At 38.2% G+C, this 25,070-nt stretch overlaps 1 protein-coding gene across 2 annotated transcripts in view; it reads left to right on the plus strand.

Moving 5' to 3' along the window:
* sfmbt2 (Scm like with four mbt domains 2) overlaps positions 1-24,869 on the plus strand; it is a 47,445-nt gene extending 22,576 nt beyond the window's left edge. For both annotated transcript variants that reach the window (XM_054624808.1, XM_054624809.1), the window contains 16 exons: positions 5,641-5,729; positions 7,885-8,134; positions 8,966-9,063; positions 10,175-10,276; positions 11,206-11,436; positions 12,507-12,633; positions 12,781-12,894; positions 12,986-13,028; positions 14,203-14,270; positions 17,974-18,113; positions 18,564-18,673; positions 21,013-21,188; positions 21,297-21,466; positions 22,658-22,921; positions 23,602-23,724; positions 23,933-24,869. In XM_054624808.1, coding sequence (XP_054480783.1) covers positions 5,641-5,729; positions 7,885-8,134; positions 8,966-9,063; positions 10,175-10,276; positions 11,206-11,436; positions 12,507-12,633; positions 12,781-12,894; positions 12,986-13,028; positions 14,203-14,270; positions 17,974-18,113; positions 18,564-18,673; positions 21,013-21,188; positions 21,297-21,466; positions 22,658-22,921; positions 23,602-23,724; positions 23,933-24,073 — 2,246 coding nt within the window. In that variant the 3' untranslated portion in view covers positions 24,074-24,869. The remainder of the gene's footprint in view (positions 1-5,640; positions 5,730-7,884; positions 8,135-8,965; positions 9,064-10,174; positions 10,277-11,205; positions 11,437-12,506; positions 12,634-12,780; positions 12,895-12,985; positions 13,029-14,202; positions 14,271-17,973; positions 18,114-18,563; positions 18,674-21,012; positions 21,189-21,296; positions 21,467-22,657; positions 22,922-23,601; positions 23,725-23,932) is intronic.
* Positions 24,870-25,070: the final 201 nt, after the last annotated feature.

Consider the following 25,070-nt stretch of genomic DNA (forward strand, 5'->3'; position numbering starts at 1 on the left):
ATGAAACAAAACCACAACAGACAATCTTCTCTCTGACGCTTTCGTTTACTGATGGAGGTCTTAAAGAGGCATCAGTATAGAATTAGAGTTAAAATTTAAGTAAAAGATCTTTGTACTTTTTCCACCACTGGCAACCTGAGCAGGTTTTTCATTAATGGAGACACAATGTTAATCCACACACACACACACACACACCTTAATGTGCTCTGGTCCTTTGGGCCTCTTTAACACTCACCACAAACATCACTTGAGTAATTCATATTTACACAAATTGCTCTAACCTCCCCTGCCCTGTCGTGAAGAGGATCATAAAAAAAAATCATGGCGTCTGAAACCGTCATACACACACACACACACACACACACACACACACACACACACACACACACACACACACACACACACACACACACACACACAACTCTCTAAATAAACACACAGATTGCACCCTGTGTGACATTTTTGGAGATTATTCTCACGGCCTATTTTGGAAAAAAAAGGTCCGTCGGTTAATAATGGAAGGAGGTAATTGTTTGAATTGACTCGGCCTTTCTACTCTTTGTGCGTTCAGAGGGCGGCTCATCTCCACGGCGACGCATAATGAGTGGATAAGACGGAGGGGGAATCGGGCCTAATTTGCTCCCATTAACTCTGATTAGAATCTGTTGCACTGCTGTGATCGCTGCACAAAAAAAAAAAAAAAAAAAAAAAAAGCACTGAGATGATTTCTCTTCTTTAATTATAACATTGATTATCTAAAGTAAAGCTTTTAAATAAAGCACAGGGTTGTTGGTAGGGAAGAGGAGCTGGAGCACAATATGCAAATATTTTTTTTGTGTATTTAATGCTAGATATTTGCATGGAGACTTCAGCCAGCTTTGGTGCAGCCTGGGAGGAGGAGGAAGAGGAGGAGGAGGGGGAGACAAATGTGGGGGAGGTTAGCTCGGCGAGAGTGGAGCTGTATGGGTGAGGGAGGGGGAGGGGGATGTTTTCAGTAGCTCTTCCCTCAAGGTTAATTATGCACTTATTGTTATGTGAAAGTCAGGCTTTCACCTCGACGTGTCTGCTGCCTTTGGGATGGAAATAAAGGAAAATAGATCATTATTTATATTAAAAAAAAATACAGTATAATGAAACTGGAAGAAAGGAAGAGAGAGAGAAAGAGAGAGGGTGAGGGAGGTGGAAGTTTGCATGTTTTAGCTTCTGCTTCTACCATTCGGCTGAGCTCTAAATGGCTTCATGAGTAATCTGGGCAGGATCTGTAAAAATAGTTTATCTATTTCTGCACACCGAGATCAACACAGGAGAGTGTGTTTGTGTGTGTGTGTGTGTGTGTGTGTGTGTGCGTGTGTGCGTGTGTGTGTGTGTGTGTGTGTGTGCACTCTTACAAAGTCCAGCAGCAGCAGCAAGGAAAGAAAATAGTCTCACAGGAAAAAACACTATTACAGAGAGTGACGAGGCCTCAACGTTAGCGTTAGCTTCAGAGGAAAAGGCTGATTTATTTGGAGGGAAAAAAATCCACATTCTTGATAAAAAAGGGAGGAACTCTGGAGTCCAGAGCCACGAGAGGATTTATTGATTTGATCTAATAAGACAATTTTGTATTTTTTTAATCCGGAGCAGCCTCTGTGGCGCCAACTGTCGGTTTTATTTACTCAAATCTATGATTTATTATAATAACTATAATAATAAAGTCATTTATGGAAACGATTTATTTCCCCCAAAAACTAGAAAAGGCTCAAACTTCTAAAGAGACATTTTCTTCTCGTCTTAAACTTCGTCCCTTAAACGTAAACATTCACAGGACCCCAAAAAAAACACGTAATGTATCTAAAAAACTAAAACAGATGTATAAAAGAGAAAGAATAGAAGCAAGCATCTTCTTAAAAAGCTGCATGTTTCTATTCATACATGACTAGTTTGATGCCAAAGATTTGTCAGAAAGGAGAAACTTTAAATAATTACAGCTGTAAACACTATAAAAAAGTAAATTCTTTGCATGTAAAATGTTGTTTGGAAGTTTCAGCTGAAGTTAAAGTACGAGACAGTGATTGATGGTACAAATAAGATAATTAAGAGGCATGTTGTAAACATGAAGTGGAACTAATAACCGGAGATCTTATATTATAATTACAACATATAGTAACAGGTGGAACAACGTGTCATGTGACCCGATCAGGAATTTCTCCTACATTGCCACCGCAAACATTCTTGTCATACTTTTATTTTCGTGCTTTCACAGCTGAGAGATATATAATTATGAGATAATAATCGAGCAATAAAAAAGCGCCTAATTGTAATCTGTTGTCGCTGAAAGAATCCTCTTAAAAAATAGAAATTTAGATGTTGAAAAATGTTTAAACATCCCAATTGAGAACTTAAAATAGTTTTTTTTCAGGATTTATTTAAATTATTTAAGTGGATTCTTCTGTGAAGCTTATTTCTTAAAATTTGTATAAATTTTTGTTTTGTTTATTTTGATTATTTCTGTCCATATTTAATACAAATTAAGATCATTTTTAAGTTATTAAAGTAGTAGGACCTTATTCGTGTTTACTTCTTCCTTTTCGAACATATATTTATCTAATTTATTTATAATTTGCTCTATTTGTTTACTATTCATTTTATTCATTATTCTTGTTTTGTTTTCTTATTATTTGTTACGTGTTTGAAATAAATCTCTTTAATCTAAATTCTGTCTTTTACCCAGTAAGCTAATGCATAAAAACCCTGTGGTTTATAGTAGTTTGTAAAAATATCTTGTGTCCATTCTCAAGGACTAATTTACTCTCTCGTCTCTTTACCCTGGAAGACAAAACAAAAAAAAAAACCCACAAAGATCCAACAAAAACAAACCCAGAAACTCATGTAACTATCTGCATGTTTCAGTGAATCGACGCCATTTCATTTTCACTTTAGCTTGATGCTAATCGCTGCTGCAGGGAACGTCAGCTCACACAGCGTGTCGTCGTCATTCTGTAGCCGTGACTCATTCGGAAACGTTTCCCAACAAGTGCCTGACTTTATGGAGGCTTTTTATTTGGTGTGTTAACGTGAGTAACAGGAAAAACATGCAGAGCTCTGAAGGCCATTCAGCATCTTCCTTGGAATGTAAGCTCTGTATTTTGGGGGGGAGGGGGGAGGGGGGGACTGACATCAGAACTGATATCATGAACGCAGGAATTATGTAACACTGTTGCACTGTGGGAAACAGGAAGCACACACAAAAAAAAACACATAATGGCCAAAATGCAAATGTGCTGGAAGTTAACTTTCTTAGCACGACTCGGCATTTTGTGCATATTATAGGTCAATAGTTTGCTAGAATTACACTCAACTTAAAAGGGACAGTTCACCCCAAAAAATCCAAAAAGCATATTTTTCCTCTGACTTGTGGTGTTTTTATCGATCTAGATTGTTTTGTTGTGAGTTGCTTAGTTTTGGAGATATCGTCCGTGAAGATGTCTGCCTCTGATTGTAACCATTTTCTTTCAACAAGCTCTGTGGATTATCTTGAGTAACCGGTCATGATTTCTGGGCAGAGACGATGCTGTTGAACTTATTTTAAAGTATTTTTCTGGCGCTTTGAGTAACACATAGGCCCCTTTAACAACGAAAGGCATCGCAAAAGGCGCTTCGAAGATGCTCCAGGGCAAAGCGAGTTGGCAACACAGCTGATGAGGTGGAGTGGTGCGTGAATGCGCAACCAGGCAACCAAATGTAAATAACGGGGGAAAAAAATTCGAAAAAAAGCTCCTGCTGTTGTTCTGCTGTTGAATGAGGGGAGGGGAACAATTATGTAGTTCATCGTAATAAAAAACGCAAATATCAATGTCCGCTTCTACCACACCTACCGGCATCAAAACAGGAAGTCAGTGGCAAAGAAGTAAAAAAAAGCCCTCCTCTTGCTCGATTTGATTGGATGCCTCGGTCAAATGTGACCGGCGCTGAAAAGTTGTTTGTCTCAAATCCGCTAGAAAAATGCGACGTGTTTCTAGCAACATGCCTTGGTTTGATTGGTATTTCCAACACTCGGCAACTCACACCAAAAAAATCTAGATCGATATATAGAACTACAGGTAAAATGAGAAATATGTTTTAAGTCCTTAGTTGCAAATTCAAGTCTTCAAGTAAAAGTGCAGGTCTTTTTAAAGTCCCTCCAGTCTCTGGATGCTGATGAATGACATGAACTTTATTAACAGCAGTGTTTTTGACATAAAACAGTCAAGCTGCTCCTGCCTGTCTTAATGGTTTTAGTTTTTTTTCCAAAAGCAGATTGATTTGAACTACAGCATACATGCCAAACATTACCCCTCGATAGACCTTTTTTTCAGGTCAAAAAACTTTTCTGGTCTTGTGTTTTTTTCTGCCTCCATGTGTGCATTGCTATGAGAATGCAAGCAATTATTATTATTAGACTCTGCCTGGTTGAAAGTTCACTCACTTTCCTGTCGTACACCCAACTTAAACTACTGCAGTCTAACGCAACAGTCTTGCAACAGGTTATAATGTTGACTTAGAGAAGAGTTAATTCGACTGTGTGATCATTTTTGGATGAGGTTTCAGTTAAGTGATGTAATTTCCCCTCATGTCTTCTGCGAACTACAAGCTGACTAATCAGCCAGCAAGTCTAATACCACACCGGGGACTTTTAGGGGGAAGCCCTGACATAAATAAACTTTTAATGCTTTTTAAATTAGTCATCTGTCTGGTAAACTGAATTTATTCTTAATATTTCTGTCAGAATTCATATTATTTAAACATTAATCAAGATTTTGGTGCTTTCTTTCCCTCATCTTTGCTCCAGATCTGTTTCTTCATGTCTGAGTATGACATTTTCATTTTCTGAATTTGGCTGCTTTCAGATGTGGTCGTAAAGTTGACACATATCTAATTATTGGAAGTGTGACCTCAGCCTCAATTCATTTTGATCTCATGCACCATTTTTCCTTTCCAGAGGAAGTTTAAAGTCACACGCTAACATTTGATACCTGATCTGACATCTCTGCACAGAAAATAGCCACCAATCAAAAGTTTTGCTTTCGTTTTGCCTCCTTTTTTTTTTATTGTATTCTCAAATTTGCAGCTGTCAATCTTGACATTAACATTTTAATGGCACCGCTCAACACGACATTAATCAGTGTTTTTCATTTTAATGTGTTTACGTCTGCAGAAACCTGCCAGATGCAAGTCTTAAAAATAATATCTGGTCTCAGCCATAAATCAGAGCATTAATGTTTGCAGCGTGAATAAAGCCGTCAAGGCTTTTTTTTAGGGAAAGATAAATGAATACCAATTAGTTTTTTTCTCACTTCTTTTGCATAAAAATTAGACACTCATTGGTAAAATACTTCACATCTGCAGGTTTAATTTTAAATATTGATATCTGCCTTTAAAAAAAAAATATATATATATATATACAAGTAAAAAAGCTGTGTGTTTGTGTTTGCAAAAATATGCATGCACTGACTCATGCATGCTGTTCTCTGGTGACCACACTTAACGGTTCAACGTAGAGGCTCAACATTAATAATTCACCATGACACAACAGCGTGCTCACTTTACACTCACTCTGATTGTTTGTATGTTTCTCAGTCTTTGCTCTATGTGTGTGTTTTTTGTTTTTTTGTCTCTTTGCAGCCATAAAGGAGAAATACAGCGACTGGACAGAGTTCCTCGTTCATGACCTGACGGGCGCAAGGACGGCACCGGCCAACCTGCTGGAGGGGGTGAGTGGGTTCCCATTGAGAACGTTACATGTTGGGGGGAAGGGGGGACAATAACGTGCGAATCGAAATGATTGTTTTTATACAAATCTGACTCCCTAATGTTACTCTTTCTCCGTGCTTTATAAGCTTTCAGACAGAAAAGAAAATACTGAACTTTTGTAGTTTCCAGTAGATCTTAATGTCATTGCTAAAAAATGGAACCAACTAGATTTTCAATGAATGCAAATGTTTGAACACAACAGCTTTTTTGGGGGGCTCTTATCGCATTTCATTCTAGAAAGATAGAGGAAAGATTTACATAAAGTATATATTTCATTTGTAGTTCCTTGAAATATGAAACACAGACTGGTTTTGATGCAAATTAAAAAAACAGGTTTTTGGGGCATTGTGAGCTTTTGCCAAACGTCCTGGAAAACCTGGAAAACCAAATTCCAGTCATTAAAACTCATGGGAAATTAGAGGAAAAGTACAAATTCCTGGAAAAGTATGTCTCCTATTTTCCTTTAGCGGAGAATGAACTACTTTTTTTTTTAATCAGAGCTCCCAAAAAAGAATAACATTACTATCTGAAAGTTATATTCAGGATCATATTTACGATTATGAACAAGAGTTTGTTCTCGCTTATGTTGTGGAAACGTCACATGGTAACATGCAGATTGAATGACTTCACATAACGTAGCTTTCTTTCTAACTTGTTTTAAACAGTTGAATAATGTTAAATTGGTGTTGCTGCAGGCGTGCTTGCTAGCTTGTTTTGGCTGCAAATGTTTAAGTTTTGTCATTCAACTGGCTAAAAGCAGTGGTTTCAGAAGCGTGATGGGAATTGTTGAGAGAGTTGGGTTTATAATGAATATGAAGCAAGGTTCAAAACAATGAACACAGGCTAAATACTGGCTAACGGTACTTTTGACCGAGCTTGCATTGTCTTTTTACACACAATTTAAGTAAAAAGGAATGGAGTAAAATGGAAAATGATATAAAATATCAAACTTTTGTTACATTACATTACATTACAGTCATTTTGCAGACGCTTTTATCCAAAGCGACTTACAATAAGTTGTAGCGGTAGCTTTGCAATAAAGTGAAGTGCTGTACTTCTGCAGGTGTGTTTGCATTATTCTATGATCAATAAGTCATCATTTCTTAGCATGTAAGATGTTATAACTTTAGACTGCAGCTCCTCTAAATCAGACTTCCGCAGAGAGGAACATATTAGTGCATGCAGACATCCCCGGCTGTCAAATCATGCTAGATGATCATTGATAGTGAAAAAGTCCTGGAATATGATCTCTAGAAAAGAGTCCTTTGTTGCATGATGGGTAATGACATGAGTTGACCCATGCTGGGTTAGATGAGAAGATTGATGCCACTCTCATGTCTGGAGAGTAAATATGTATCTGGAGCCAGAAGGCCGCTGCCGGCTGCAGCCTGATTTATAACAGACAGACATGAGAGCGGCATCAATCTTCTCATCTAACCCTCGGCAACAAAGCCAGTAAGTGTATTTATCAGAATGTCAAATGATTGTTTTCTTAAACTGGAAGAACAAAACACAAAAGGGATACAATACACTATAAAGAAAAGATCTCTGATGAAAAAAGAAAGCTCTTAAAAAGGAAGCAAAAACATGCGTCTTTAAACATTCAAATTTATATGTTCTTTTGGGCCTTAAACTTTTTCTTTAAGCAGGTAAATTAAAGTGTTTTTTTGCATCTTTTACACTTTTATAAGCAAGTAAATTAAAGTGTTTTATTTGCTTATTTTACACCTCTTTAACAAGTAAATTAAAGTTTTTTTTGTGTCATTAACACTCCTTTAAGCAAGTAAATAAAAGTGGCTGTTACATTTATAACATTTTCTTTAAGCAAGTAAATTAAAGTATATTTTTATATTTTTGCATCTTAAACACTTCTTTAACAAGTAAATGAAAGTTTTTTGGGGGTTCTTTTTAGATTTCTGTCTCAAATAGCATTAAAAAAACATGAATGGCAGAGTCTATTTTCAGCTCATGAAGTTCTGGTGAGCAGCCTAACTATCCTACCTGAATACCTGCATGGTCAGATAACACCAGGTTAAACCAGGAGACCAATAAACAACTGAGATGGTCTTTTGAGGTTTTTGAATAACACTGTCTCTCTGTGTGTTTCTCTTTCAGCCTCTGAGAGGTAAAAACACTGTGGACCTGATCGTCGAGGGCTCCGTTCTGGAGCTTCAGGACGTTTCGGGTCCGTTCCTCTACTGGCCTGTCCGGGTCCTCCAGAACGTGGGAGGGAGGCTCCGTCTGCGCTACGCCGGCCTCTCTGACGACCACGAAGCTCAGGACACCTGGCTGTTCTACCTGGACGTCAGGCTCCGCCCCCTCGGCTGGGCTCAGGAGTACAGATTCACTTTAGAACCGCCCACAGGTGATAATCAGTTTAATAATCATCTACCGCATTTTGGTCAGAAACTGCTGCGGTGACGAGAAGGAATTTAGATTTTCTCAAAATGAATTACAATGTTTATGAAAAACTTAATGAGACATTTTTCATTGTTTGTTTTTATGTATTTATTTATTTAAAACTTGTTTGGAAAGTTTAAATCAGGACTGGGACCAATTTTATTTTCATTATCAACTAATCTGCTTTTTATATTCTTGATTTATGTCTTAATAGTTTGGTCTATAAATGTTCAAAGTGTCTTTAAAATCACTTGTAATGTCAATAACAGCAGTCAAAACTTAAATTTAAGTTTGCTATCATGGATGACCATAAAAACAGCAAATAGCCACATTCGAGCAGTTGAAACTGTATTTTTTTTGGCATTTTTGCTTTAAAGAAATGACTTAAATGATTAAACGATTAGCACAATTGTTGCAGGTTGAATTCAAAAAACTTATGCCTTTAAAAACATAATAATAAAAATAAGATTTTCCCTATATATTTTCATGCTCCTGTGTATAATATGATGCATAAAACAGAATGGAATAGTTCTAAATGTTCGGAACAAACGGATACTGATAATGTATTTTGTTCTGTCAAACAATGTTGTTTTTTGTCAACTTAAAGATATTTAATGGGAAAATTAGGAGTTAATGTTGCATAAAGTCTTGGAGCAGTAATAGTTATCACAAAAATCCTTTTAATGAAATAAAATTTGATGCATAACAATTGATGATAGTTTACAGAAGCTGCTGATTATTGAGGAACTTTATGTATTTTAACTTTAACTTTTCAAATCATCTCTCGACTTTTCAGGGGTCAGGTCTCTAAAGAGCGCTCCCGACTGGCAGGAGGCTCTGGAGGACGCTCGCCTCGACGGACTGAAGAGCCCGCTGCCGCTGGAGGTGTTCAAGGTGAGTCGTGTGTGTGTGTGTGTGTGTGTGTGTGTGTGTGTGTGTGTGTGTGTGTGTGTGTGTGTGTGTGTGTGTGTGTGTGTGTGTGTGTGTGTGTGTGTGTGTGTGTGTGTGTGTGTGCGTTGGCTCAGAGCCAGACTGCAGGACTACCTGGTTGAGATGACCTTTGTTTTGTTGTTTTGTTGCTCTATCGTCTGCTGCTGATTTATGATATGAAACTGGGATAATGAATGGGAACGTAATATTTCACACGTCTGTTATTTGCTAATTATTTACTAGTGAGTTTCCTTGACAAAATTGTTTAATTTGGCAACAATTAGAGGGAAAAACAATGATGAATACATCTATTTAAACCTATGTTAAATGGTCATTTTTATTAATTTGTCTCCTTATGCTGAATTGTAAACTTGCATGAAAATACATTTCACATTGTGCACTTAGAGAGAGTTAACACAAGTATTTAATTAGAACTGTACCGATTCAACACTGTCTTTTTCCTCCTTATCACCACCAAATTAAATAGTTATCTTCCAGAGACAAGTTTCGAGAAAATTATGGACCTGTATAATAAAACGTAATGGAATAAATTATGATTGAACGGATTTAAATTATACAAGTTTTTGATTTAAGTTTTGCCCCTGAACTAGAACTATAAAAACTAGAACAGGAGTAACACAGGAAAAAGCATCCAAACAGCAATAACTAGAATAAAAAATTTATGACCAAAACAGGGTCAAACTTATTCACACTCACGAACACCAACACACACAGTATTTCATCAAGCTGTCGCTGATTACAAAGGCACTATTAGTTAATATTTTGAGTATTGGTTTCCCCTAGTTTCCCTCCGTCACACAGGAAGTGATGTGTTTACATTTTGTATTTGGTTTGGAACGAATAGAAGAAGAAGAAGAACCTGGTAGTTGACATGAGGAGTGACCACATGGCTGAAATATGAATCATCAGTGACAAAAAGCAACAATTATTTAGGCCTCGTTCATTACACGCCCACCCAGCAGAGTTTGCGTGACCTACATTGTCCTGCATGTGTGTGTTGCGTCTCACAAAATGGAGCACATTAGTCTGAAAAGTCTTGACTTTACTGTGTCAGGACCACATGGACCTGCCTGAGCACACCTTCAAGACGGGGATGAAGCTGGAGATGGTATCTCCGTGGGAGCGGCTACAGATCTGCCCTGTTTCTGTCTCCAAGGTGAGTCACAAAACCAAAACAATGACTTATTTGTTAAAAGAATATATATATAAAGCAGGCTCCACCCTTAAGCATTCATTATTATTAATGTGGCATTGAATTCTTAATGGCTTTCTGCCAAGAAGGTAGCCTTGATCATCGGGTTTTACCTTGAGTATTTTATCTCATAAGTGTAAAGCTGACTTCTGTTTTTTCACAAAGGAATATCATTATGTTTGTATGCGAGTTATGTGTGTTGCATTACAAGTAGACTCACCGTACGACACAAACATCCTCTCTTTTCTGGAATAAAACCACCAATAGTCAATATTTAGTGCTTCATTGTTTTAAAAAACAATAATTCTAGCTCACTACTGATGTTTTGAAAGATTGTGACATTCTGATTTATGACATACAAATAAATGAAGTAGTGATTTTATTGTGATAATAGGTGCTAAATCAAAATATTGAAGTCAAAAATGTGGCAGTTTTTCAAAAAATGTTTTGAGAAACAGTTTTCCAAGTTGAAATTTCCTATTTGAATTTTCCCGGACGGAAATTCAAAACATGAATTTAGCAGATTTTTCAAAATACGTCAATGCTATAACTTCATAGATATTAACAAATGTAATATTAAGTATTCAATAATGTTTAAAATTCACTATTTGCTTCCATACAAGACTTAAAAGCGTCCTCAAGCAATTTCAGTATTGCACAATTAAAAGAAAGAGGTATAAATCAATGCAGCAGAAGCTGAGGTATTGAACAAAAATCAGGATCCTACATTTCCCAAGATGCACCTCAAAAGCATCTTTCCTGCATTTGTAGTCTCAAAACAAAAGCAAGTGCCCGTTTAACAATAAAAGAAGATGGAGACTAAAAAAAATAAGCATTTCTTATTAAAATTAAAGATGTTAAAAGTTTCTCCGCTCTCTTTTTTCCCTCCCCAGGTCTACAATGAGATCTACTTCCAGGTAACGCTGGACGATCTCTCCGTCGACTCTAAGCCGCGGTTCGTGGTGTGTCACGCCAACTCGCCCGGCATCCTTCCCGTCCAGTGGAGTCTGAAGAACGGCGTGGGTCTGGAGCGGCCCCCGGGCTACGAGGGCCACGACTTCGACTGGGCCGACTACCTGAAGCAGGGAGGGACGGAGGCGGCCCCCGACGGCTGCTTCCCTGATGTAAGATTCATATTAAGAATTTACAAAATGCAGAGTTGTTTTTAAGCTATTCTGAATTATATCATTTGGAATTTAGGATTCGAATTACAAAAGGTTCCCAAGGTCCAAGCACTTTACTAGAAAAACCTGTTAACACAAGAGTGAAGCAGATGTAAAACAGGCAAGTCTGTGTGTCACCCAGAAGCAATTCAATAAGAACAGCTTGGGGAAGCTTTGCTCTTTATTGAAGGTGGGAAAGTTAACACAACGTGAGTTTGCTAAACAAACCAGTTAGTCCTCATCCTTGAACTGTTTTTTTCTCTCGTAAAATGAAAACAAACAGTTTGAAAACACTTCTGCTGAAGAAGTTTTTGTTTCGCTTTCAAGTGAAGAGGACAAAAACTCCCAATCTTTCTTGAAACAGCAGCACAAGGACGAGTTTCACACTTTTTCTGAAGTGTTTTCTCACAACATGTTTGTTTTTTCACAAGAGAAAAGGCCTCATGGATGAGGTCTAACTGGTTGGTTTGACAAAAGTCTCGTCACCTTCAATAAACACCAGAACACACCTGTTTCAAAGACGTTGGACTACAACCCATGTCTACAAACTAATTAATCAGATCAGATAACACATGAATAAATGTACGCTGGTGCCAGCCGATTAAACAAAAACATGGCATTGTTTGGACATAAAAACCGACTCCTCTGGTTGTATAGAAGTCTATGAGAAAATGACTCTACTTCTCTCTTGATTTATTCCCTCAGTAAACATTGTAAACATGAGTTTATGGTCTCAATCTCTAGTTTCAAGTCTTCTTCAATACAGCATGATGTTCAAAATGCCAGTCCACAAACCAATAGGTGACAGCACTATGACTATGTCCACTTTTTATAGTTGCTATGGTTACACTGCAACATGCAAAAATCACTTTTATCGCACCTCGTAAAAGATGATAATCAGTTTTCATATCTTGAAGTCTTGAGTCCTAGTTTCGGTTATCAAAGATTAGATCATTTTCCGAAATGTGAAATAAATTCTCTCTCTTCTTGTGCGTGTGTGTGTGTGCGTGTGTGTTTGTGTGTGTGTTCAGACATGGCAGAACAGGGGCTTTGCCAAGGACATGTGGCTGGAGGCGGTGAACCCTCACCGGCCAGCGGAGGTGTGTGTGGCTCAGATCACACAGGTCAGAGGACGCCTGCTGTGGCTCCGACTGGAAGGTACAGACGTGTGTGTGTGTGTGTGTGTGTGTGTGTGTGGGAGGATTAAGTGTCAGAGGACTCCTGCTGTGCCTCAATACGAAGGTGTGTGTGTGTGTGTTGGTGACATCTCCCTCACCCCTCCTCTCTCTCCCCCCCGGTCTACAGGTGTGGTGAAGCCCCTGTCAGAGTGCATCGTGGAAGCAGAATCCATGGACATCTTCCCTGTCGGCTGGTGCGAGGCCAACGCTTACCCTCTGACCCCTCCACTCAAACCTGTCTGTATGTTCACGCACACACACACACACACATTAAATACACACATATTTTACGTGGGAGTCACAGATTAATGCAGACTCTCCTTTTTCTGCAGGCCAGAAGCAGAAGAAGATCGCGGTGGTCCAGCCAGAGAAACAGTAAGAAAAGACGTTTATCGATCAAAACTTATCACAAGTGGAGTTTTTACTACCAACTACTAACTTATTTTATTGGATGCTTTATATTGTCCCAGAAATAATTAAGATAAACACTATTATAACATTTTAAGACCATTTAATGTCACTGATAATAAAAAGGTAATGCAAGTACACCTGTTCAAAGAGCAATGATCCTCTAATTCCTCAGAATATTCAGACGTCAGGATTGGAATGTGAAAAAAAATATTCAAATATGCTAAATAAATAAAACGTAAATAAAATAAAGCCACAAAAAAAATGAATGTACTCTTGAGCTCGGTTGACTGAAATGTCTGCAAAATTTCCAAGGTCATGTCCATATATTGTACGATAAGTCTATCATGTAAAACTTTTAAAGGTCCCGTCCAAATATCGTATTCTCATATTCTAACAACTAAAGTGTTTATGATGCCTATAATTAACAAATATACTTTTATTAACACATAATAATGTTATTCATCATCTTAAAAAGGCCTTTATACAAAGAGTTACCGTGGTGTTTTTCTATACATTCAACATTCAGACTGCTCCTCAAGTGTTAAATGGAAAATTGAAACATCATCCACACGCATCCATCAAACCGAAGCCGTCGTCTGCTTCACTTCTAAAATAAATGATTTCATTCACACTCTTTTGTTTTTCCATCTTTCTACCTGTGAGCCAAAATAACTAAAAACAAAAAAAAGGCCAGGTTTCTTCAGTAAAATAAAAACTCCCCCCCGAGGCTTTTTTTCTCCCTCTTTGTCACTCCGAAGACATTAATTGAAACGGTGGATGTTTTTTTTTTTTTGAGCAGAAATCACTTTCCCGGGGCGCTGATTGATTTTGTTGACAAATGACATGTTACATGGAGTACGAGGGGAGAAATATGAAGTCTCCGGCGGCACTTTGTCAGCTCTCTCATCCCACCACTAATTCCATTTCTCACCTTCGGGGAATCCTTTCATCGATACTCCCCCTCCTCCCCCCCCCGCTGCTTTCCAACCCACCTGCTTCTAAATCCGACGTAAACTGTAGTAGCTGTTTGCGAAAAAGACCGATCGTTTGATTGCTCTGTTGTTTCCTGTCTGATCGGATCAGTTAGATTTGTTTCTTATTGATGTGGTTTGACTGTATTGATTGGCTTCTCCCGCAGGTTGGCTCCATTCCAGCCGGTGGAGACGACTCCCGTCAGCCTCTGCCAGCCCGTCGCCATGGATCCAGGTAATCAACCGCCGCGTTTACACATGATTTATCCCCAGTGATTAATGTTAATGAGCAGCGGTGATGAGCGTTGAGGGGAAACCCCCCGTTCTTCAGATACTCCTACGTTGTAAACAGACACACTTTTTGAGGAGTCAGTATTTAGTTTGTTTCTTTGTGAGACTTTTTACAGACATGAAACATTGTTGACTACATTTATCTGTTAAAAATATGGCTTTAGGTCTTTATTCAGATGTGATAGAACATTTATAATTTGGCAAATGGGTCGCAAATGTGCATCGAGAATAAATAATGTTTTCAGTTCTCTCACAACAATAGATTTTAAATGTATTTTGCCGTTAAAGACAGCGACTCCCCCCTCATCAATTTCATCATTTATTAGACAGTGTGTTGTTCTACGTCCTCCCTATTTTCTAATGTCCGACAGTGCACAACATTGAATAACAAGAGGTTCATTTGGGAGCATACTTAAATTCCTATTTGCTCACATGCCATCAATAAAACGCTTGATATTAATGTTTTCATCCACACAGCTGGCATGAATGTAAATATTATATATATTTGGAGAATTAGTAGATGTAGTATTGATACTGAGAATACTAAGTCTTGTTTAAAGTATCAATACTACTGTTAATAGGATCAATATAACAACAAAAAACCTCAATGTGAGAGGCATGAAGGGTTGAAAAATGGTCTTCTTTGTTCGCAGAATACGATAATTAAGTGAAAAATTGAATACAGTGTTTCTAAAAAGAGATGATTTTTTTGTCTCTCTCTGTAGTTTACTCTGGGTTTAAAGTTTTTTAATTAATCTGACGACATTCAATCGAAACTTGTGTGTTGTAAGTGTTAGAGAAATATTATAATGTTCAAACCAGTAAGAATTCCAATAGGACCTTTCAGTGTTGAGACTGAGGTATAACTGAGAGGAAAGGAAAGTAAATGCAAGGAGAGGGAACTAAAGGAAACAAGAGGAAAGGAAAGGGGAGGGAATGAAGGAAAGAAAAGGGGAGGGAAAGAAGAGGAATGGCAAGGAGATGAGAGATGAGGAAATGAAAGAAGAGGGAAGTAAAGGAAGAGAAAGGAGAATGAAGGTTAGGGAAGGGAGAAGAAAGGGAACGAAGGGAGATGGAAGGAAAGGAAAAGGAGGGGAAGGAAGGGAAAGGAAGTAAAAGGAGAATGAAGGTGAGGGAAGGGAGAAGATAGGGAATGAAGGGAGATGGAAGGAAAGGAGAAGGAGTGAAAGAAAAGGAAATAAGGGGAAAGGAAAGGGAAAGGAAGGAAAGGAAAAAAGAGGGAAGGAAAAAAGTGAGAGGTAAAAGGAAAGGGAAGGAAGGGAGACATAGGAAAAAGAAGAGAGAGGAGGTTTAGAGAGGGAAGGAAATGAGAGGAAATGAAAGAAGAGAGAAGTAACAAAAGAGAATGAAGGTGAGGGATGGAAAGGAAGTGGAGGAAAAGGAAAAGAAAGAGGAGGGAAGGAAGGAAAGGAAAGGAAGAGTGAAGGAAAGGAAATAGGCTTTAGTGGGTCTTTTGGCAACACAAGCCAAAGTTAAACCGTGTCGTCTATAAGAAGAGGATAAAAAGTGATACTAAAAATGTATTAAAATAATAAAAAAAGTTCTCTCAGTCCAGGAAAAACCAAACTGGTGAGAAAATAATGTTTGTTATTAAAGTCAAGTCAGGTCAGTTTGTTTATAAATACAAGTTTGAAAAAACAATCCACTGTTGAGCAAACTGCTTTACACAGTAAAAAGGATAAAGTGCAGAAATTGACAAATGACACAATTACAAAAAACACGTTGAAAGCCGGAGAAAAATAACCTTTACGCCTCGAAACACAAAGAGAAGTTGCAACAAGATGCAGCTCGTGGTTACAGTTTGAACTTTGTCCTATTGAGTTTCATTTCCTCTTTAGCAAAGGTTTTTTTTTTTTCTTCCTCTTACAAAACAATATGCCACTAAAATAAACAAAAATGAAGATTTATTTCCTTATTGAATTGTGCTGCAAAGGAAACACTCATTTAATGCTTTAGAGAGCGGAAACATTTTTCTGCCGTCACATTTAAACTATTATGAATGTCTTTGGCCTTTTATCAGCTGGAAACAGAAAAATACACCCACAAAAGACAGAAACACAGAGCTAGAAAGGCTTTAACAACATTAAAGTGGTTTAAATTTAGTCTCTCCTTAAAGAAAATGTTTGTAAACTTTCTGTTTTTCATATCAAGAAAAGCTTAACAACTAAATGCTTGTGTCACTCCACCACACATCCAATCACGCAGGTTTTAAATAAGCTTTATTTACTTTAAACATTATATAAACTCATTTATTTGGACGTGAAAATAAATGTATATGTTTACATTTTTACCTGTTGTAAACAACGGACCTTTTGCATGAACTTCAGAATGTTTTTTGTGCAGTTTTTCAATGCAAAAATACAAATAAATCATAATAAAAAGTGCCTAAAAATAGAATGGTGGGAGACCGAGCAAAGAAAGGAGTTCTTTTTTCGACCAGACTGAAAGGTGCTCAGTATGTAAACAACGTGTATGTTCAAACACAAAGAGAGCGGTGGGCTCTGTTGTTTCCACGAGACCCTTTGCCCTCCAAGTTCCCTGTTTTTTAAAAAACCACCCACTCGCTCATGAATATTCATCCCCTCACCTAATTACTATTCTGCCCTAGCGGTGCCGTTCCAGGTGCCGGTTGTAGTCGAGGGCTGCAGGAAGGGCGGAGGGCAGATTTGTTATGTCGACCCTCTTTTATCTCTGAGCGGGGGGTTACGTGAACAGGAAGTTCTCTCGGACTGGGCATTAAGAGTCTCATATTACTGAGATATATATATATATATATATATATATATATATATATATATAAGATATATATATAAGAACCACTAAACATGCAGCTTTGTAGTCAGCAAAACAGCATTAAAATAACCACTAAACATGCAGCTTTGTAGTCAGGACTAAAACAGCATTAAAATCTTAATCTTACAAAGCATGCACTGTTAAAGACCCTGAAAACATATATTCTTACTCTGAGTGATTGATTCCTATATGAACACGCATGTTTCTACCAAATTTACAATATAGTTTTGGTTATTTTTACATTGAGATATTTGTACATTTGGGGTTTTTTCTGTGCTCTTTTTGCTGTTTGACGTTGAGCCGCACATTTCTTTGCAAAAAAATTAGGATTTTGCAATATGTGAATCAGAATGTGATGACCGTTGTGATGTTTTTCAGTCACTGTCAATGAAATCTGATTTAACCACACCCACACTGTTGAATAATCTGACTTTTTAGTGTTAATATATAATAATAATAAAAATGTGCAAAAAATGATTGGATCATAAGGGCTCTATCTTTCTGTTAAACTGATATGATGGTTAAAATATATCCAGAAGTATCCAGTCACATTTATATTCAGTTAAATGTTTTTTCAATGAGACGCCCCTGAAGATTGCATCGTGATTTATTCTAACGTGTCAAATTTTCTTCGAGGTGGTGTTGTGGTTGCCTATTTAGAATTCAGTGCAAGATCATTTTAAATAAAAAAATATTCTGCACTACTCAGATCTGGCAATAAAATCTGGTACAACAGCCGTGTGACTACATTTTAAAAGACCTAAGCCAAGTTTTCGTGCATCATATTGAGTTCCATGTTAGTTAACGTTCCCGTTTACGGTTCTCTATCTCAGGCTCGGCCAACGGCAGATACTGCTGCTCCAAGATCTTTGTCAACCACCGCTGTTTCTCGGGACCGTACCTCAACAAGGGACGCATCGCCGAGCTGCCGCAGGCCGTCGGGCCTGGAAAATGTACACTGGTCCTCAAAGAGGTGGGCTGATGTCAGAAACAGTAAAAAGGGGGAAGGGGGAGGTGATTGATGGAGGGGTGAGACAGGGATGTCTTGTTAGCCACCTGCAGGTTCCCAGCAGTGCCTTCGTTTTGACGCGAGGAGCTGTCAGTCAAGTGTGTTTATACACACCGCTCAGCAAAAACAGACTCCTAATTTCTCCTGAGACTGTGTGTGTGTGTGTGTGTGTGTGTGTGTGTGTGTGTGTGTGTGTGTGTGTGTGTGTGTGTGTGTGTGAGTGAGAGTGAGAGTGAATGTGAATGTCAGAGTTTGAGATTTGCAAAGACGATGGTGATCCGTGTTTGTCCTCCCCTCATGTTTTTGTTTGGTTTTTTTTCTTTGAGAATTTTTGAACCAGGACTTGTTGGGTTTTTTTTTTTTTTTTTTTTTTTTTTTTGTTTGGTTTTTTAAATCTGCGCTTGTCGCCTGCAGCTGCTGAGCATGCTGATCAACGCCGCCTACAAGCCCGGACGAGTCCTGAAGGAGCTGCAGGAGCTGGAGGATCAGAGCTGGGACTGCCAGGAGGAGACCCTCAAAGCCAAGTGAGGGGAAAAAAACACAGAAGTGTGAAAAAAAGATTTGTTGAAATTGGATAATTCTATTTAAATCAATTTAGTATTAGTAGTTTTGTTTAGCCCCAAATCAAATGCCTCAGAGGGCTTTTCAATCTGTTCATCATACGACATTTGCACATGAAAAACATATGCATTTATATCAATGCATATGATATAAATGATTCATATAATGCGAGTAGTAAGCAGAATAATGATGGGAATAATTACGACTTCTAATAATAACAGCAGCAGTAAATATAGTAGGATAATAAAATGATTATAATTATAATAATAATACGATAGAACAGATTCAACCACGTTCCATTGGGTCTTTTTCTGTTTTTTGCAATTTATTCTTTTTTTTATTCTCGATTCCATGTTTTTTTTATGTTTTATATTTATAAATCAAACTATGACTATGACGACAGCTTCCCTAAAATACCATCCTCAGGCCTCACAGTTGAAACCTGGTGTTTTTCCTCTCTCCGTCCCTACGAGTCCATTCTGCCCTCCTCTGTTGAATTTTGTATGTTTTGTTACTGCAGTGGTTTCTGTGAGGTCTGCATTTTTTCCTTACACTGCTCTCTGCACAGAGCTAAAATATTCCACAGCTTGGGGCTGCGTTCTCTGTGTTTTCTAATCAAAAACTGCCTGGCTGAAACGAGAAAGCCTCGGCGGGTCACGGGGTCTGGTGAGTCACCTGCGTCGGGGCAGCGGAGCACAGTGATCACATTCATGCCTGTTTGTTTTGACGACTAAACAAAGGAGGTACTTTTAATTTTTCTGGGACTTTTGCTTCCCAGAGAGCCAAAGTCGTCCATAAGAGGGGACTAGTTAGAAGCTCTGGTTGATTATCGCAGGAGAAAAATTTGTTTTTTGGACTGACTTTACCTAGATTTTTTGGAAATGTATGTATTAATAATTTAAGTTGTTTATCAAGAATACATTTGCTGTTTTCAGCTTCTCAAAAGTGATGCTTTGAAACTGTTTTTACATCATTGTAAACTTTATATATTTGGGTTTTGGACTGTTGCTCAGACAAAACAGGATATTTCAAGAAGCGATGTGATTTTTGTTCCCATTTCTTTTGACATTTTATAAACTAAATTGCTAAAAGATAAATCAATAATGAAAGTTTCCAACACTTATTGCTGCTCATTTGGTCTTGTTTGGATTTAATTAATTCTCTGATCAAATTTAAGGCTGGTTCTGACTCTTCTCCTATCTCTGTTAGATAAGGTCTCCTTTTTTTTTGAAAATGTATTAATACACATTGGTTTGGGGTTTCCACAGCAACAGGCATTAAAGGATAGATTCACAAAGTTTCAAATCTGTCTTAAAACAAAAGACAGGCGAAGTGTTGTTTGCCTGGCCTTTATGAGACCACACAATACACATTTGTGTAACATACATTACAATATCCAAAGCTAGTAATAAGTTACTCAGATAAAGTAGGTATATTTCAGCTGTTCTATCCCGCCACTGCAGCCAAACAGGGAAACACAAAGAGGGAATTTTATACTTACAAAAGACACTTTATTTGACTTAAGTCTCATACTAACTTCAGAAAAAACGATCACTTAGAGAGCAATTTAGAAAAAGTGAGCAGGAGTAACAAGTCCTGCAATGTGTTCATGTGGACACCTGACTATTGTTCTGAGACAGATTTGTGAATTTTTTTTCTTTAATGTTGGTTGTAGTAAGAAAACATATATTGTTTTATTTTGGATTTTTTAAACTTAAAAAAAAAAAGAGAAATTACATAATTTAAATTTTACAAATTGATCATATTAGCTCCTGTACGTAACCACAAGAGATGAAGCTATTTGGAATATTTGGTGACCTATAATCTTCCATGAATCTTTCTTCTTTCAATTCTTAATGTGCATAAAATATATATTCAACGGATGTAGTGGAATTTGTTTTGCTTCATTCAATCTTTTCCTTTATTAGTGATATTTAAAACCTGAAACAAAGACCAAACAAGCTTATTTAAGTATTTTAGTCTGCAGATATTATCTAGGATTTAATCTCTTTGAATGTTTAAGAAGTCAATCACATCAGACTGCAGGTCAGATTTGTCCTTGAGCGCCGCCAACAGATGAGCTCACCCCTCCTGACCTTCGCCGTTAAGACAGGAGATTGCAGAATCGACCCCACGTCGCCGTCCGCTCTCTCGGATAATCAACCAGACGATCTAAATTCACTAAAAACGGCCCACTTTGACATCATATTCGCACGGGCAATCATGATTCATTCCGGCGTCATTATGCATCGTCTCATAAATAAAAGTCCTCCTCTTTTTCCTCCCTCCCCTCTCCTCCCAGATATAAAGGGAAAACCTATCGCTCCACCATCCGGATCGTCCGCCTCGCAGACCAGATCCCAGACTTCTGCAGAAAGGTGTGCATGAAGCTTCAGTGCTGCCCGAACCTCTTCAGCCCCGTCCTCGTCACCGACAAGTGCTCGGAGAACTGCTCCGTCCAGACCAAAACCAAATACAGTGAGTCCCTGTGTGATTACACGCATCACTTCCTCAGAGTGTAATTGCCTCTGATGAGCAGCTAGGATTGATTTTTTTAAACATTTGTATTGTTGTCAACATCCGCAGCCTACTACTATGGGAAGAAGAGGAAGCTGTCCAAGCCGATGGGAGGAGAGGAGGCGGCGGAGGGAGACGTGGCCAAGCCGACGCGCCGCAGGAAGAAGAGGAAAGCCATCTTTGTGCAGAAGAAGAGACGCTCGTCCGCGGTGGACTTCACGCCTGCTGGCTCACCGCAGGTTAGATAACACGTTTACTCTCTCCAACTGAGAGAACAGTCGGAATCCAGTGTTTAAATTTAAACATGTCTAAGTGTGACAGAAAGAAGAGGAGCTTTTAATTTGAGTTTACTCACTTATGATTTACACCAATTAAAGGGCCTTGGTTTTGTTTTTATGTGTGATGTTGCACAAAGACAGAACTGTGATGAGTTATTGTTTCGTGGGTGTTTTCATGTGTTTTATGACTAAGATGCGGAGTGTTTACTGGTCAGACTGGTGTCGGTCACCAGGATAATTAAATAACGTGATTGATCCGAGTAGGGCTACAACAAATGGGTATTTTCTCAATTAATTGTTGGATCCATTAAATGTAACTTGTTTTGTAGAGCTGGAATAATTAGTTGATCAACAGAAAATTAATCGGCAGCTATTTTAGTAAACCATTAATAATTTGATTTAACTTTTTTTGATTTGACAAAACAGTAAAGATTCAATAAGAGACTCTAGTGGATCTTAAGGAATCTGGTCCTGGAACCGAACCCCAGGTAGAAAACATGTCCAAAGTCCTTTGTTGAAACTTGAAACTGTTGAGGAAAACATGAGTCCTCGCCTACGTCACTGAAGAGGAACTTCAGACTAATCTTAGCTGTTTCTACGCAGCTCAAATATCTCCTCCTGTGTGACACCTACGAGGTGCCAGAGGAGCCGGAAAGTTTAACCATTGTTTTAGCCGTTTGACTTGTTGACATGTTGAATCATTTTTCATTGGGCAAAAAACTGCTTATAACATTTTATTTTGGTTGTTTTTTAACAAAACTGCCTTTTTAATGAGTTCCTAAACAGCACAGTAGCATTAAAATACTGAAAAATGTCTAAATATGTGCGGCGACTCATGTGAAACTGCTTTTAAAATGGGGAGGAACAGAAATACTTTGATGTGGCTTTGCTATATTTGATGACTCGTATCATCTAGTTTACATATACAGTATGTCTAAAATGAAAGTTTAATTTAAATCGGTTGCCGAAGTGAATGAAAAAGAGCATTAAAATGATGTTTTCAGAACAACTGAGGTACATTAAACACAGAGTTTTATTCAATTTAAAATAGATTTTAAGGGATTAGAGCGACAATGGAGTGGTGTCTGAGGTTTTGCCACCAACTAAATCATAAAACGCCGTCCTGACTCCGACCCTTTCTTTCTCCCTCAGGACAGCGAGGAGGACGAAGAGCTGGCGTTGCAGTCGGGCAGTGAAGGCACCAGCTCGGAGCCCCGTGACGACCACACCGACGCCTCCTCGGTGGAGGTGTCCAGCAGCCGCCCTCGCCGGGCCGCCACGCTGCGCCGGGCCTTCAGCGCGGGAAACGCCACGGGCAGCCAAGGGGCCGCCGAGGGCCGCAGGAGGTCGACCCGCTCGCTGTCGACTCACACCCAGAACAACAAGTACCAGCCGGCCAAAGGACAAGACATGCAGGTGAAGAACGACAGACCTGAAAAGAATGGTGGCAGTCTCGCCGACTTTCTCGCCAAATTTAGCAACTTTTGGAGCTAATGCTACTAGCTACTATCATTGGAAAACAATTGACACCATTGGGTTGTGTTTTTGGGGGGTTTAAAATCTATTGTACTTTTAATAGCTTCAAAAGATTACCAACCCTACCTTTAATGATAATGATCGTTATTTGCAGCCCTACTTAAAATGTCCTTGAAGAGGACACTAATGTTTTACCAACATGGATTGATGAATATTGACCATATTTTGTCTTTTGTATAGTGTATATTACATTATACTATATCTGCCCAAATACATTGCCAACAATTTATTTTAACCCTTTCCATACCAGAACAAAAAAAACATCCAAAAAGGTTGCAAGCTTTAGGTGTTTTATAATAATTACAATTATTATGATTATTATATGTATTATTATTGTAATTATTATCATAACAATTATAAGTAACACTGTAATAATATTATTTTAATTATTATTATTGTAAATATTATTGTAATTAGTTGAGCAATTAACCAAAAAATGTGTTTGGGATTCAGTAATTGACAGTTGATTAATTGTGTGTGTGTGTGTGTGTGTGTGTGTGTGTGTGTGTGTGTGTGTGTGTGTGTGTGTGTGTGTGTGTGTGTGTGTGTGTGTGTGTCAGGTGGAGGAAGAGGAGGGTCAGCTGGTTCTGGACAGTAATCCTCTGGAGTGGAGCGTAGACGAGGTCGTTCAGTTTATCAACTCTACCGACTGTGGGTCCCTCGCCAACATCTTCCAGGAGCAGGTATGTACACACACACACACACACATGCACACACACACTTACTTGTGAGGACACTTTTTGACGCAACACCTTTCTTTACCATCACAACTACACGCCTGACCTTCCTACCAATAGACAAAAAGGAACAAAAAAGCTCACAGAAACTCACACTTGTTCAGATCATCTCTTAAGTAAGAAACAAATAAATGTACTGTGTCTTCCTGTGCAGGACATCGACGGTCAGGCCCTGCTGCTGCTAACGCTGCCCACCGTACAGGAGTGCATGGACCTGAAGCTCGGACCCGCCATCAAACTGTGTCACCAGATCGAGCGCGTCAAGGTGGCCTTTTACAGACAGTACGCCAACTGAACAAGCAGAAGAAAACATCTTGGTCCTGCACGACTGGGAACGCTTGGATTAGCTGCCGCCTGGTGGAGAGATTTTTTGGAAATATGGAGTTTTTTTTACATTCAAGAAGAAGGGATATTTTTTCGTGGTCGCGTTGGAAAAGCACAAACTGAGTTACAATAGGAGAGGGTTTCCCTTTGAAGAGATGTTGAAGGATTACATTTTGGGATATTTCTGTGAAAATGTGACGCAGATGTCGACTCCGGCAGAACAAAAACACATCGGAGTCAATCGTTTTGCGGTTTTTCTGACCTGTGAAGAAGTTATCAAGAGAAAGCTGAGGACTCGGTTCTGAAGACATTTGTGTTTCTTACTTTTCATTTCCATTTCATTTGTGATATAGGAGCATTATAGCATTTAAGTTAAAAACAATCATTGAGGTTTTTTTCCCTATTTGTGTGACATAATTGGTTCTGGAAAAATATATTTGAAAGTATTTAAAAAACCAAGAAGTAATATATTTGAAATATTTATTGTTATCCTTATTTCTAAGGAGTAATTATGTATTTGAATTGAGAGAAATTAATTGACTATAAACTCCTTTTATCGCTGAAACAAACCCCTAAAATATATTTCACAAACAGAAACAGGAAAGAAATTATGTTTGGGAAGAAAACGCCCTCTGAGATACTTTGTGTTGCGTCGCTCACTTCTCATCGTTACAATCACGTGAGGAACAATCGTGTAAGCTATTCTGTGTCCATCTATGCAAATGTGTTGCAGATATTTTTGATAAGTGAGAAAAAATAAATTTCTATTGATTTTTTATCTGTTTGGTTAGATCTTTCTTTCACAATAAGACTATTTGTCTTGTTACTACGACAACTACGATGACAGCATAATGTGTGCAAAAATGTAATCTATTAACAGATACAGTTTGAGGATCACTAAAACAAAAGTCCCTTTGAATACAAGTATATTTTGGATAATAGAAAATGTTGCTTTTTCTAGTTCATCC

This window comes from Anoplopoma fimbria, chromosome 23 (genome assembly GCF_027596085.1).
Source record: "Anoplopoma fimbria isolate UVic2021 breed Golden Eagle Sablefish chromosome 23, Afim_UVic_2022, whole genome shotgun sequence".
In the NCBI taxonomy this organism is placed as follows: Eukaryota; Metazoa; Chordata; class Actinopteri; order Perciformes; family Anoplopomatidae; genus Anoplopoma; species Anoplopoma fimbria.